Raw genomic sequence first — 15,421 nt, 5'->3', positions numbered from 1 at the left:
AAGGTATTAAAAAAAAAGTGTAGGATTCCAAATAAACTCTATTTTGAACGGCATAATGTAGATTTTGGGGCTATTTTGAATTTTGTCAATTTCAAAGATCAATTTGACAATTAATGTCAATTTCAAGGACCAATATGACAAGTATTAAATTCACTAATCAAATTAGTCCTTGAAGTCTTTTAGATTGATAGCCATAAGAATTGTACAAACATATCACTCGCGTGCCACATAGGCATTTAACATTCCATGTAGGATGCTTCAAAAGTTAATAGAGAAAATACTTAAGGGAAGGATTAACTTGAATGATAGATTATATATTCATGAACTATTTTTTTTTATTAAATTCAGAAATTAAGATGACATTGTCTACCAAGTTTAGGTAGAATAAAATGGTGAGATCGAATGAAAAAATAATACGAAGGGGAATGGAAGGAGATAATATAGGAGGTTAAATAATGAGTTTTTTTCTTCTGTTGGATAACTTCCTTAAATTAGAAAAGTTAAATTTAAATAAAAATTCATAAAAAAAGGTTGTGGTAATGGTACAAATAGGCCAAGCCACCTGTTAGAAACCTACACGACTTAACTTCTGTGAGGCTTAGTTTGATATACCTATTTAGCAATAAAGTGAGACTCAAATTTTTTTTTAAATCTTTTTAGTCAAGTTGGCCGACAAAGTATAAATTAGGTTGCTCCTTCCAAGTGTGAAGAAACCTCATTCTAAACATATATGATCCAAATTATTTTAATTAGTTTTAGTCATTTTAATTTGCTTCTAGTATACTCCCATGGCCCGTCTCTTATATATAATGTGATACACATCATCTGCAATATGGATTATAACTTAGGGAATTGTCCCATTGATAGTTTTTACAGCCTTTTCAATTAAAGTAAGAGAAATTTTTTTTACAATATTTTTTGTTTGTATTTAATTGCAAAAAAATATCATGTTTTTTATTTACTATTTTCAAAAGTTTATATAAAAAAGAAAATAAAAACAGAAAGCAATAATTTTTTTTTAAAATCCAAACCTTTAAAAATAAAAAATATTTTTATAATGAAAAGAAAAGAAAATCTCAAATCAAACACTCGTTGATGATAAAAGGAAATCTTGCCCAACTCGTTAGTTTCGTTAGTTTGCAGATAATTTTACCTTTTTATGGTCAAAATCACCACTTACATTATTTTAGTGGTAGAATCCATTTTGGATTCTTAGACTACTTTTTATGAAATTTAATGGTGCCACAAGATAAAAAAAAAAAAAACTTTTCTCTTTTTTCTCTAGAGATAGATCCTAGTTTAGATTCTTGAGACATTTTATATAAGTGTCACAGTAGATCACACTTAAATATATTTTTATGAATCAGTGATGGAGATGGACATTAAAAAATATTTTTTAAAAAAAAGTTTTTGAGAGTTCTTGGGGGAAGAATCGACTTCCACCGTGGAGATCTCTGTTTCTACTCTAGTGGGAGTTCATTGCAAGAATGGTTCTTGCACATAAGATCATTGTGCAATTATAGATGTTTATTTCCAACGTTCATAGGAATGGGGTGCAAATTGAGCCAAAAATGGATGATGTACAGTACACAATTTGAATAAACAAAACCATCACACCTCAACTTTACGATTAAAATATTAAACATCGAGCATATGACATATGAGCTTGTAAACGAACTAAGACGGGCACCTTGGTAACCTATCAATGCTAAAATTGCAACTATATGTTAAGGAATGAACCAAAACATTTCAACAAGATACAAATACTCATCAGATGATAGACTCAGGGATAGAGCACAAAATGTATGAACAAAAATGAGTAACCCGTCTAGTTTTTTTTGCATGTATTTTTTTTTTATCAGCAAATGTATGAAAAATGAGTAACCCATCTAGTGCTTTTTTTTTTACGTGCATATATATATATATATATATATATATATATATATAATACAAAAATTTAAACACTGAAACCTTACATAAGAAATTAAAGAACTGATTCATAGTTATTACAAATCGTAAACTCAACTTTATAATTTAACTATTATTATAATTTTAATTATTATCAAGAGTCTAGAATTTACATATCAGAGAAAGACTTATTACAAATTGGATCAAATCAATCTTTTTGTTAAACCGGGACGGGACAAGGCGAGCACCCACAAATAGATATTTTCTATGTCTACTCATCCCGCAGGTCAAATTATTATAATAGGTTAACGACACAGTAGATGTTTTGATTAAAGTTTAAAAACTTTAATTTTAATAGATTTCATTTTGCAAAGTGCGTTTGTAAAAACAACTTTGGTATTATTTTCTATTGAAACTTGGTTTCAACCAAATATAATGTGCAAACTGCAAACAAACTTTAAAGAGAAACCAAACATATCACTAAACTTAATTTAATGGGCGATCATAAGTTAGAAGAGGTCAAACTGTAAACCAAACACAGCCATATCGAGCCCAAGAAAAAAAAAACTTCAGTAAGATTTTAATTTTTAATCATCATTTTTTTTCCTTTTTTCTATCTCCCCTGCTCTTTTTTTTCCTTCCACTATTCTCCGTGTATTTTTTATTATAACTTTTAATAAAGCTTAACTTGGATATCTTAAACAAGATTAAAATTTGAATATGAAAAAAAAAACGTAGTTGAAAGAGGGACACCACACTTAAGGTGACTAACAGGTTTGCTCCATCGGAAGTTAGTTATCATCATAACTAGTAGACATTTTGCACTCATAATATGGTGACCTCCCAAAAAAGAGTCTAATCCAAAAAAAAAGTCCTTTAAGTAGAGGAGTCTCATGACTTGAGTATCACATTAAGGTTTTTTATCCTACTCAATATGAGATTCCTAACATTACCACCTCTTTTAAGAATTGAGGCTAACGACAACTTTGATTCTCTCGACATTGACCCAATGGCAGTAGCCGTTTTCCCTTTGAGAGCATCACTCACCTATCAATATTCACTTTTACACCTTAATCCAATCTATAGATAGTCTTTTTCATAGTCCATCTCTCAATAAAATATCCAATTATTAAAACTTAAGCATAAGAGATGAGTCCAACCCAAAAGACTAATCCGTTAGGTAGAAGAGTTTCATACCTTAAGTACAACATTAAGTCTTTTATTCTGCTCAATGTAGAACTCCTAACATATTTACACTAAACTCAAGTTGTAGAAAGGTCATAAAACTTATAAAAGGTAGCACTAATTAGCACATAACAGTTTAATCGACCAAATACAAGTGATGTAACACCCTAGGTTTTGAGTACTAGGAATATATCATAAGGAGAACTCTTATTAAGACTCTTATTTTATATTTTCTCTAATTATTTGTTATTATTATTTGTATATTATTGGTTTTGTCCTAAACATTTACTTGTGTTTTGAGTGTATATGTTCCTATACATGTGTGTACTTTTGTGTATATTATTATTGTTGTTGTTTTTGTTGTCGTCTTTATTATATTATATTATATTTGGTGTTAGAAGAGTATTAGATTAACTTCTTATAATTAAAATGTTTGAAAAGTTGTTTAAGTCCAATATTAGTTTTATGATGACAACCCTAAATAGATCACGTCATATCTTGAGTTATAGTTGTCCGTTTGAGGTATTTTTTGTGTCGTTAGAAAGCTTGCTGAAAAAGTTACAATTCATTCACACACCTTAGAAATCAAAAAGCTTCTATCTTAGAGAAAATCAGCTCCAAAGTAGGTCACTTAATCATGAAAAACGCTTTAAATCTCACATTAGACAAAATAACATCATGAACCTCTTTCTTCTCTTATATATAGAGGAGACCAACAAGCCTTATATGCACCAAAGAATTAAGAAGACTTAGCGTTAGGCGTAGAGCCCCTCATAGTCAATATATTTATATTTTCCTTTGAGTTTTCAAACTCGGGGAATTTAAACAACTTGAGATTGTGTTTTAAATCACAACCAAGTTTTTTTTCCATAGTAAGAGTTGTCGTGGAGATCATGGTGGATGAAGTCATTGGGCCAATGCGTTCTTGGGAATGATTGTGAGATCGTCTTTCTTTTCCTTGTTGAGGAATTGTTTCATTTGAAGTTAGAGGGAGTGGGTTCTCTCTTTTTCTTTTGTTGTATGAGTGGTAATAAGCCACAAGTAGATTGTATGATCTTAGGTTTATGATTATAACAAGTTTATTTTCTTGGATGAATTGTGAATATCCTAAAACACTTTATTTTGTTATGATTTGGGTGAATTTGATTGTATGATGTTTTGATATTTTGTCATTTTGATATTCTTGAAATTGAATTTGATAATTGATGTTGGATGCATCTGCTAATTTTCTGATGGAAAACGTTAACTTAGAACACCGAAACGTGAACTTAAATGATATAATTAGACTTTGTGTTCTTAATAAGAGTTGTAGTCCTAGATGTTATCTAGCTAAGGGATTTGATTTCAATAAAAATGATTTATATAACTCCAAATATTACAATTTTAGTGAGTAAAGATTAAACTATCAAAATTATGCGATCAGTTTGTATATTTTCTAATTTTAGGTTCCTAAACGATTGAATGGAATTTTGATGTCAACATAGAAGTTGTAGATAATTGTCTTATCTTTCTAACAAGATAAGAACCAACTTAATAGGATTAATACAACTTTAGACATGATTACTATACTCTACGAAGGTCATAGTAACGTAGGAGGAAAAATAAGAATGTAATATTGATATCATAAATAGTGATAGTACGATGTGTTAAACAAGTGGTCTCAATAACTTAATAAGGAGATGAATTAAGTTTAAAAATTTTCCCCTAACAAATTTTAATTCTCTCTTTAAAATAAATATGCAGACTTAATATTCAGAAAAGAAGTAATGAACAATTTACTTGATGTTTCTTTAAATATGCAAAGTAAAATTAAACTGCAATAATGTAAAAGAGTTTAGGAAAGAGAGAATTGCAAACTCAGTTTTATACTGGTTCGGTCACGTCCTGTGCCTACGTCCAGTCCTCAAGTAATCCACTTGAGATTTCCACTATACTTGTAAATCCTTTTACAACTTCTAAATCACCCAGGGATACCCTTCCCTTGTGTTCAGAAAACTTTACAAGTCAAGAGACCCACTGCCTCTTAATTATTGTTTGCTTTAAAGTACAGAAAAATGTTTTTCTCTCTTCTAGAGAAGAATGATACAACTTGAAGAACTTATAAGAATCCTTAATGATTTTGCAAGTGTTTGACCAAAGATTTTCTTGTGAAAGGATAGGACAATGAATGTTTTGAAAAACTCTAAGAATTTCGAATACAAGTTACATATTTATAGGCTTTTGGTGACTTTTCAAAAACTTATGAAGAAATGTGACTTTTCAGAGTTATTTTTGAAATTTTCTCACTGGTAATCGATTACAGATTTTTGGTAATCAATTAGATAATTAATATTTTAGGAGTCATGTCTTTTCAGTTTGAATTTCAAAACTATCCGTTACTGGTAATCGATTACACAAAGGTGGTAATCGGTTACAACTTTTAAAAATTCAAATTCAAATATTTTTGCTTCTGATAATCGATTACAACCTCTGGTAACCAGATTACCAGAGAGAAATATATAATTTTCAAGATGTAATATTTACTTAAAAACTTTATAAGATATTTGAAAACTTAAGTCTTTTAAGGCCAAACCTTTACAACCTTTTTAAGAGATTCTTTTAACATATAAAGGACTATTGTAGATCGTTTCTCTTGATTTCTTGATCTTGACTTGAATCAACATTGAATAGCTTCAATCTTTTGGCATCATCAAAATCTTCATACAACATATGCACTTACACAATGCATGACGTTTATACTTATGATTTGCCAAATGAAGTGATGTGACGATATTGTTGGGTAAATGAGTGAATGTGTCCATGATTGATATTGTGACTGAATACATGATGTCTACGAGTATATGTGAATGTAATATATCATAATATGCGCAGGTATTGCGAAAAATGTTAGGAGAGCCTAATCCATGCGGGATAGGAATCTCTAAGGAAATTCGAAAATAATTCATGTGGATATTGTCCATGAACCATACATCATGTTGTGCATATGTGTTTTGAAGTAAAGGACATTTATGAACTTAACCGGGAAGGTCATGAATGAGTTGATGTACGACTTTGACCTTGGGGGTGCAAGAGTTTGAAATCTCCTTTAAGCTCATACTATCACATGTGTTGGAGTATCTTTGCAAGGCTGAAACACCCTAACACACTATTGGTGGTGTCATCTCGGTGAGAGTAATAATGTCGTGATGCCCATCGTGTGACAATTTGTCAACTACATGAACTCCCAGGCTACATTCATAGTGTTTTCCAAAATGTTACCACATGCATACGAATCTACAGGTCTAATGTACATTGCATTTCGTGTGTGACTTTGTGTATGAAATGTTTGATTTGGATAATGCATGCTTGTGTTGTGGTACATAATTGTTTATAAATTTATCTTATAGCTTTCTGACTTTCTTAATGTTTTAAATATTATGAGATGTATCTCACTCCCCCTCTGTTTGTCTAGTTTGTGTATGGAATAAATATCACTCTTATAGGTGAGTCTCTAAAAGGTTATGATGATAATGCTACATGAGAAGTTTAGGTCTTCACTTGATATTACTATTAATTTTAGGATTATGAATGCTCTAAAATAATATAACATTGGAACACAAGTTTTATTCATTTATTTAAGGATTAAATTTATAAGTAATTTTTCACCATATTTTATTTAATATGATTTGTATGAACTTTGGAGCACCAAGATTTGTTTAACATGTAGTTACATTTTTTATTAATCTATTTTCTTTAAGTTTACAAATATTTAACATGTAATACTTTTACTGCAAAATAAGTTTTTTATTTTAAAAATCCAATACATTCTTTTAATTAAATTTCACTGTAAACGTATTTAGAAAATATTACAAGTGTATGTATCTTGGGGTAGATGGGTGTTACAAGTGGGCTTTTCTGTCTTGGCCATACTATACACTTCCAATAATGTTAACTTCAATGGATATAAACAAATATACTTTCATGCCAGAGATAGAAATGTTCTACACTTCTATCCAAAAAATTGGAGGGGAAAAAGCATGTAGAGGCCTAGGGGACAGTTAAAATAAAGGCCTCTGATTCCAAGTTCGTTAAGCAAGCTCTCTAATAAAAAAAGAATTAAATAACCAGCTTCAAATGCAATGTTGAATGATGTCCTAGTAAAAGACAAAAAATTGAAAATTAGAAACTCTTCCAAGGAAAAACACATTCTATTTAAAGCATTATTATCTAGTCCAAATATTAGCTAGGGTGAACAGTGGCTCTATGAAAGCTTACCTGAGCTTTGTTGTATTATCCGCAATTAGGTAGACTCTACAAAAATAATACAACAGCAATCACCACTTGATGTGAGCCAGATAATAAAAAGTCATCATATTGCAAATGAAAGGAACCGACCTCAGTCACGCTTAATGCCTAGCATTTTCAATGCTAGCTCCCATGCTACAATCGTTGCAGCATTAGCAGGAAATGCTCGACTTACAGTAGCACCCAAACCTGTATAGCACCCCTTCAATCCAGCCCTTTGATAGATCTACACAAACAAAACAACTTTTGGCACATAGTTTTCTTTATATATAAATGATTGGCAGTTAATTAAATAATTTAGAAACATTTAGAGAGCTTACTGAACTCAAGACCCCAAAAGGATTTCTTGGACAATTTTTATCAGGGTTTGTCTGAATTAAAGTCTTTGCCACGTCAAGAGGCAAAACTGTCAACCAAAACTGGTAGAACGATCCAGAAAAATCACAAAAAAAAAGGTTCAGTACATTAATATTCAATAGCATGTTTAGTTGTCAACAACAGCAGGAAAAAAAAATGCTAGTTATCAACATGCTTACAGCCACACCACCAAGGCCACCACTGGCGATCCCAACTCCAATATCAACCAGGTTTCTGTGATTGGATGAATTAGCTTTGATATTTGAATGCATGTGATAGCGCACATATTCGTATACACTGAAAAAGACAGCATTCCCTATTGATTCTCTAAGCAATGTTGCACAACCTCCACGAAAAATTCCTTTCACCTGAAAGGGATGCCATCAGCTATAACACATTAATCATGGTGCTGCAGAATTTCCTCACCCCTTCAGCTTTTACAGTTTTAAGGGCACAATCAAGGGGACTACTGTATCTACTGGATTTAGGAACCAAAGAGTCAGTGCCTTGTATCTGCATCCTACACTGGAGAAGTTCAAATTTAAATTGGTATTGTTGTTAGGGACAATAAAAGTTCCAATGACACACTGCAGGTTCACTTTACCTTTATCAGATCTGTTGGACCTAACACAAAACTGATGATGGCACCACTAAAAGCTGCAGATGGTATTATCACTTGAGGCCGTGGTTCCCCACTTTGAACTCCCCCCTAGATAATTGTAGGGAAACAAAGTAGAAGCTAAGAGATACAAGACACATCACACATGATACACTCACAAAACCACTAAAAGCTTATAGAACTCTATTTCATAACAAGTTGTGCTGATTGGTGCAATGTCAAATCAAGATAAACCTCATTTAAGCCATTCTGAAGCACACCTGAAGGTACACTTTTGTCTGGGAATAAATGCCAAAAAAGAGTGATCCTTCAACTGCCATCCCAACAAAAGATGGTGTTGCTCCTCTATAAAGTCCTTTGATCTGAAAGAGTTATTGTAAAATTACATTTGGAAGTCTCAAACCAATCCCCTTGAAATCTCTAATTAAAACTAAAAAAGAAAAACAAAGCATATTACATATCAATCTCTGTGACTAAGTTCAAGAATTCCACCATTGACACTCCAATTTTCATAAATAAATTGAAATTCAACACAAAGTAAAATGAGCTCATACCTTATCTATTATCAACACTTAAACCCAATAGACTCTCAGGTGAGGGAGTGTCATAGATATAAAATCATTCATGGGTCTCCAATTAACAGGCCAACTACATAGGCTTTTAGGTGAACTACTCTTGGACCTTTATCAATCAAAATTGAAAAGATAGTATGTGGGCTTTGGGGAGAGAAAAACACTTCCATTTGAGAGGAAAAACATCAGAACAGGATAGAAAGGAAAATATGGAATTTGGACATATGTGCCTTCTGACTTTACTGAATAAGTGAAGTTAAGCATAGCCAGTTTTTACAAATAATTAACAAAACATGTCATAATCAATAGGTTTCAAAACAAATAGGAAGATAGCTTTCAAAACAAAATTTAGTGAGCCCCTACAATCAAACTCCAGAAATAGAACACAAATATCAAATGGTCAAATAACTTTATTACTTATTAAATGATGTGATGGTCTGATAATTAATAAAATATTCAATCTAAATCACCAGATGAATTCAAGTAATGAGCCCACTACATGCCTACATAATGATAAACTACCTCTGACCAGGCTTCCAGCTTTTATACACAAGAAAGCATATCAACCAGCATTGATATGAATTAGCAGTTATCAATATGTCATATTCCTATGTGGAATTGGGAATAACCCATTTTTATCCTTTGGAAGTTAAAGGTCAATTAGCCATACTCCTTCAGTCTTCAATATCCTAGCAGTGCAATGCAATCCATTTCTATACTGAATCATATGTGCTTCTGCATTGTGCTTTTGCAGCATCACCTGATTAATGGGGGAAAAATAGTTTACAGAGACTACAATTTTAAAAGTAGATAACAATTAAAATATAATTAAACACAATAAAAACCATCCTGAAGTCACCAGCAAACATGCAAGAAAGGGCCTAAAATAGATATAAATATAAGTATATTGTAGAAGATCGTGGACCAAAAGAAAATGACCAAAAGGATTTCTCACTGCAACTGAAGAACCATAATTTAGGAAAATTGTTCAAACCTTGTGCTTCTGATGCATAAATTTAAAATTTCAGAACTTTCTCAGTATTTTCATAGCTTATTGATATTATCTCCTTGCAACATGAATTATATGAGTAGTCTTAAAATATTAAGGGACTGTAAATTTCTGTACATCTGGATTATATTGTATAGCTCACATATATGATATTGCTGATCAAATTATTATATACATAACATTTACGTATGTTACAATTATAAGAGTTAGCACCATTCCCTGTTAAGCTACAAGTCACATTTTGTTGCTATAATCCTATTCCTGCCCATATCCCATATATTATTTAATCACAATAATTTTGTTCGGACGAGATTACACACCAATATTTCTGCTAGCTAGCTAGCTAGGAGAGAGAGAGAGAGAGAGATCATTTCATCCTAATTGCATTAAGAAAAGCTTGATTCTTTGCCTGAAGGTTTTGCAAGCTTTCTTCTAGGCTTTGGATTGATAATCTTATTTCAAAGTTCATGTGTGCCCCTCATGGGAAGCCTAACTATCATTTTCTATCACAAAAGCAAACAATTTGATAAAGGAAAGCAGTGCAACAGCATTGCACATGCCAAGGAGATGGAAAAATCATTAATGTTTTCTTTCTCGATCACTTAAGTAAAATTCTAAAATTTCCTATTATTTTCTCCATTATTTGTCATGAGGGTGAACTTTAGCACAACGCTAAAGCTGCTACCTTGTGACCTGGAGCTCATGGCCCACAGATTCAAATCTTAGAAACAGCCTCTTCGCTTATGAGGATAAGGTTGCCTACATCTACCCTCCCAAATCCCACTAAGTGGGAGTCTTGGGCACTGGGTCTCTGATGAAGTTCTGAATTTGGCAGTAATAATTCCGTGTTAGGATGTTGTTAAGAAGTTATTTTCATATTAATTTTGGATTAGGAAGTATGTGTTATGGAGCGAAAGTTATAGTGATATATAGGTTGGGTGACAGACTTGCAGAACACAATTAAGTTGTCAGATTGTTATTTTATTTATGGTATTTTGAAGCAAGAAACTTCTTGTTAGGATGAAACCCAAAGTTTTTTAGGAGAAATATCGTGCTTATTGATGTTTGTACTCAATTTCGACTTAAAACCAAATTATTTATATAATTTATTCAGTGTTCATTTCTTGAGTCTAACAGCCAGTCAGCCACCCCTTTTTTTTCACCATTATTTGTTATCATAATATTTATACATGCTTGAACTATTTAAAAAGGTTAACAAAAAAGCACAGACATGAATTATACAAGCAAGTCAGTAATAGCTCTGAATCATCATGTCATCCCTAGATAGCACATAAGTTGCAATTTTTATTATCCTATGCAAAAGCCAGCAATTGACATTGGTCAGTTAAAAGGACAACAACAGTAGAACTTGGCCATTAAGCTAGTTAAGTAATACTGACTAGCTCAACACAATCCCAGACACTATCTTTAACTGCTCAATCAACCAATAAACCAACCACGAACAATAACAAAAACTATATAACACTAATCACATTAAGTATCAACTCAAAAAACAGAAATGAAAAACGACCCCAATGAAAATTTGAGATCTAAAATTGTTTCACACTAGTTCAGAACGATGGCCGATTGAAATTATAGCAGCCCACCATTTTAATTTTCAACCCTGCATCCCAAAGTACAAAAAAAAAACACTGTTTTGAGTTCCCCAAAAAAATTCACTGGGCAGAACAACAAAAATACTGATCAAAAGAGCTAACAGTAACACATAGAAACAAAACAATTACAGTATCAAATAATGTATCAATCGGGGGCAATAATTAAGACCAAAGGGTTCCATAAAAGTTGATAAAAATCGAACCTTGACGGTATCAAAGGGGTGGCCAGTGGCTACAACGGCAACACCAGCGGACAAACCGGCCACGTATTCCTTGTAACCTGAACTTGAAATCTCCGCCATAATCAGCTACATAGGAACTACGTTGTTACTGTCCGTACCAGGTCGCAGGATACACTGTTACAGTTACTGATAGTGTCTCAAAGAAACAAACACAGTAGCAGGTGGCATGGGAAAAGTAAAATTTTTTCACTATTAAGGATGAGATCAGAGGGGTTTTTTTTTTTTTCTCATTTTTGTTCTGTTTTGGTAACTTGTGTCACCCACCTGGATTCCCTGACTGGAAAGCAACTGGTGAAACTGCAGGGTGATGCAGTAATTATCTTTTTTTAATCATAATGTAAAATTCTTATATTACAATTTGTTTTAATATTTTATATCATAAAACAAAAAATTTAAAGAAGAAAATCATTAATGATTTTTGCTAAAAAAATCATTTATGATTTACAAAATAAATAAATAACATACTTAAATATTTTTTAGTCATTATAATTTAATTTTTTTCCTTATAAAAAAATTATTTATTTTTAATCTAACAAATTATGTTTATTTTTTTATCCTTAAGATCATTTTAATAACACTTTAAGCTATAAAAAAGTGTTATTTGAACTATTTTAAAGACCGAAGATAAAATAAATATAATTCATAAAGATTAAATTTAAAAAAATACAAGAACGAAAAAAAATATTTAAATTTAAATAATATAGATACTCATACTATAATATTGTTTTATTGTCAGTGTAGAGAGAAAGTAAGTTTATTAATGTTTACAATAATCGTGTTTTAGTCATGCTAAAAATATTTTTTAATTAATTAATAATATAAGAAATTATACTGTTTCATTTTATGTCAAACTTTTATAATGTTGTTATTGAAATATGGGAGTGGGGTTTAAAGTTCATCTTCACCAACATTTTGTTAATTTCTCCCTATTTTCACTTGACACATTATTATCACTTCAACATAATTTGTTACATGTGGATGTTAGAAACTATGTTAGCGCTACATTAGTAAAATTTGTTAAGTTTTTTAAAAAAAATTGAGAGACAAATAATTGTAAATGAAAGGAAAGTTTGGGGACCGGTCCCAAAGACAAAAATTGCATAATTACAATACTTGAAAACAAAAGTGTAATTAAGACTATAATTAATTACTATATTTATAAATATTGTGAAGTTATAAATTAATATTAATATTAAATACTATTCACGTTAATCACTATTATTACTTTATATATTTACTAATATTAATAAAAATATTACAATGAATATTAATCATTAATATTAATTTATGTATTACTATTTGTATTAAGTACTAATTCTATTATATATAATACATTTATTTAATTGCATTAAACGTGTGTAAGTTTTAGTCAGCCATTTAAATTACATATAATATAATTTTCATTCTTATAAAAAAATAGATTTATCTAATGGTTTTATATGAAATGATTCCTTTTCTTGGGTGTTATCTAGTGAATGCAATATTAACCCAAAAAAAGTGACATGTAATTTATTTTTTAAAATATTTTTTGTATTATTATTATTGATACTATTTTAGTAAAAAAAACAAAAAAAAAGTCTTATTTAATTACCAAATACAGAGATTCGATGAAGATAATTTTATTTAAATAATATCAATACCATTATAAAAAAGTTGTGAAGTAATTATGCACAAACAATTGTTTATTGCAATTAAAACTAAAATAAATCTTTATTGTGTGCGTATTTTTTTATACTATTAAACCTATGAGATATGATTGCGAACATGCATTTGTCATAATCCATTTGGTTAAATTCTTGGAATTTGTGTATTATTATTATATATTAAATATTGTAATAAATATTTTTGTTGAATAATCAATTTTATTTAATATTTTATATATGTATTAAATGTTGTAATAAATTTTATTTAACAAATTCAATACTTTATGTATCTATTAAATACCGTAATAAATACTTTTTAAATAATAAATTTTATTTAAAAAATACAATATTTTATATATGTATTATATGTATCTATTAAATGTTGTAATAAATACTTATTAATTTTTTGGTTTCAACATGTAATAAACAATTTCTTTCATTTTATATGACCTATAAGATTCTGACACAAGTATTAAAAATGAATAAAGAATATTATACACAATTGTTATATATAATAATTTTGTTGATTTTTATAATAACTACCTTAAAAGTCATGAGTTGTGATTGAATAACTGTGTAAAAAATACAATTAGTAAAAACTTTAACTTTTATTTTACATCATCAGTGCATATTTATTAAATTCATTAAAAATGCAATTAATATTTTGAATACATAAAATTTATTAATGGGGGTGGAGACATTTAATGCTTCATGGGAGATATTGGACTACACTAACATTATTATTTTGAGTTATATTATTTATACAACCTTTATCACCTTTTGCCCCTCTATTGTTGAATGTTTATCTTGAACTCTCACTTCATTAGTTTTCAATAGTTTTTCTTTGTAGGTGTGTTAGCTACAAAGTGTTTTAAACTTTCATTTCATTGATAGGTTTTGGTTAGTTGGAGTGAAAATAATGTCACCAAAAAGGCTCCCTCACCAAACTTCAGCAAAACTTGCTCTTAGAAACAACCATGAGCAACCCCAAGACGAAGTGCAACCCGAAGAAATTGGTATGTGTCGTTTTCTTCTAAATTTTTTCATTTGGATTTGCATAACCACTTCCTCCATTTTATTTTAAATTTCAATTACTCATATGAGCGATTCGTAATGGTAATTTTTCATATATATCTTGCTTCTTTATTTTTCTCAAAATTAGATCAAAGTTGTTTGCTGAGCGATGAGTACAAGGATGAGAACAAAGACAAGTACGTTAAGCTTATTTGTCATTTTGCAATTCTTCAATCATGTTGATCTTTAATTGGTTTTGTTGCTTGAATTTTGATGTTGATTTTGATTCTACCTAGTGAGATTTTTTTTTGTCAATGGTTTAATTTCATGTGTTGCCTTTTCATGGTATTTGATAGTGTTGTTGTGGTTTTTGCATATTTGTAAGTGATGCATGAATTCTCTCGTACTTTTTTAATTTTTTATGGGTGAGTTAGATGTTGAATCCCCTTTGAAGGATGGTTTTTTTATGGAATGATTTTATCTTATTTAAATATGTTTGTAGAAGCTTGTCAGATGAGAGACAAGAGTTTGAGAAAAAAGTAATAGCAACACAAAGTCTCCCTCAAGAGACTCCAACAGAGATTGCTCCCAGAAATGACCACGAGCAACTCGAAGCTGAAGTGCAACCTGTAGAAGAAGTTGGTATGTGTCCTTTTCCTCTAAAATTATGTGTTTCAATTTGCAAAATCAATTCTTACATTTTAATCTAAATTTCATTGACTAATGTGTTTGTTATTTATGATCTTGTTATTCATTTATTGTTTCTTTGTTTTCGATATTCAGACTTAGATCAAAGTTATTCGATGAGTGAGGGGGACAAGGATGAGGATGGGGATGAGGATGGGGATGAAGATGAGGATGAGGAAGAGTATGTTAAGTTGATTTGTCATTCAAAATTTCTCTAGTCATTTCAATGTGCAGTTTTTGTTTTTTAATTGGTTTTTTCACTTCTTTGTTTTCATGTTGATTTTG

At 30.3% G+C, this 15,421-nt stretch overlaps 2 protein-coding genes across 3 annotated transcripts; one reads left to right on the top strand and one right to left on the bottom strand.

Moving 5' to 3' along the window:
- Window positions 1-6,338: 6,338 nt before the first annotated feature.
- Window positions 6,339-12,043, bottom strand: LOC100787607 (mitochondrial arginine transporter BAC1). 2 transcript variants are annotated; one of them, XR_001384158.3, is made up of 10 exons: window positions 11,754-12,043; window positions 9,596-9,685; window positions 8,614-8,715; window positions 8,339-8,443; window positions 8,161-8,259; window positions 7,914-8,102; window positions 7,698-7,796; window positions 7,468-7,620; window positions 7,348-7,383; window positions 6,339-7,226 (listed from the first exon to the last, which is right to left on the bottom strand). XR_001384158.3 is itself a non-coding variant. In XM_003541480.5 (10 exons), the coding sequence occupies exons 1-8, from the start codon at window positions 11,850-11,852 to the stop codon at window positions 7,469-7,471; spliced, it is 918 nt and encodes a 305-aa protein (XP_003541528.1). In that variant the 5' UTR covers window positions 11,853-12,039; the 3' UTR covers window positions 6,341-7,226; window positions 7,348-7,383; window position 7,468. The 2 variants fall into 2 exon arrangements, 1 of the variants encoding a protein (XP_003541528.1); XM_003541480.5 differs by having other exon boundaries at window positions 6,341-7,226; window positions 7,468-7,603; window positions 11,754-12,039.
- A 2,188-nt stretch (window positions 12,044-14,231) lies between these two features.
- On the top strand, window positions 14,232-15,354 carry LOC102663277 (putative uncharacterized protein YGR160W). Its single transcript, XM_014765686.3, has 4 exons — window positions 14,232-14,451; window positions 14,598-14,646; window positions 14,952-15,091; window positions 15,233-15,354. The coding sequence occupies exons 1-4, from the start codon at window positions 14,355-14,357 to the stop codon at window positions 15,352-15,354; spliced, it is 408 nt and encodes a 135-aa protein (XP_014621172.2). The 5' UTR covers window positions 14,232-14,354.
- Window positions 15,355-15,421: the final 67 nt, after the last annotated feature.

The sequence above is a fragment of the Glycine max genome, chromosome 13 (genome assembly GCF_000004515.6).
Source record: "Glycine max cultivar Williams 82 chromosome 13, Glycine_max_v4.0, whole genome shotgun sequence".
In the NCBI taxonomy this organism is placed as follows: Eukaryota; Viridiplantae; Streptophyta; class Magnoliopsida; order Fabales; family Fabaceae; genus Glycine; species Glycine max.
Note: the sequence above shows the minus strand (reverse complement) of the source record. Positions and strands in the feature narration are given on the sequence as shown.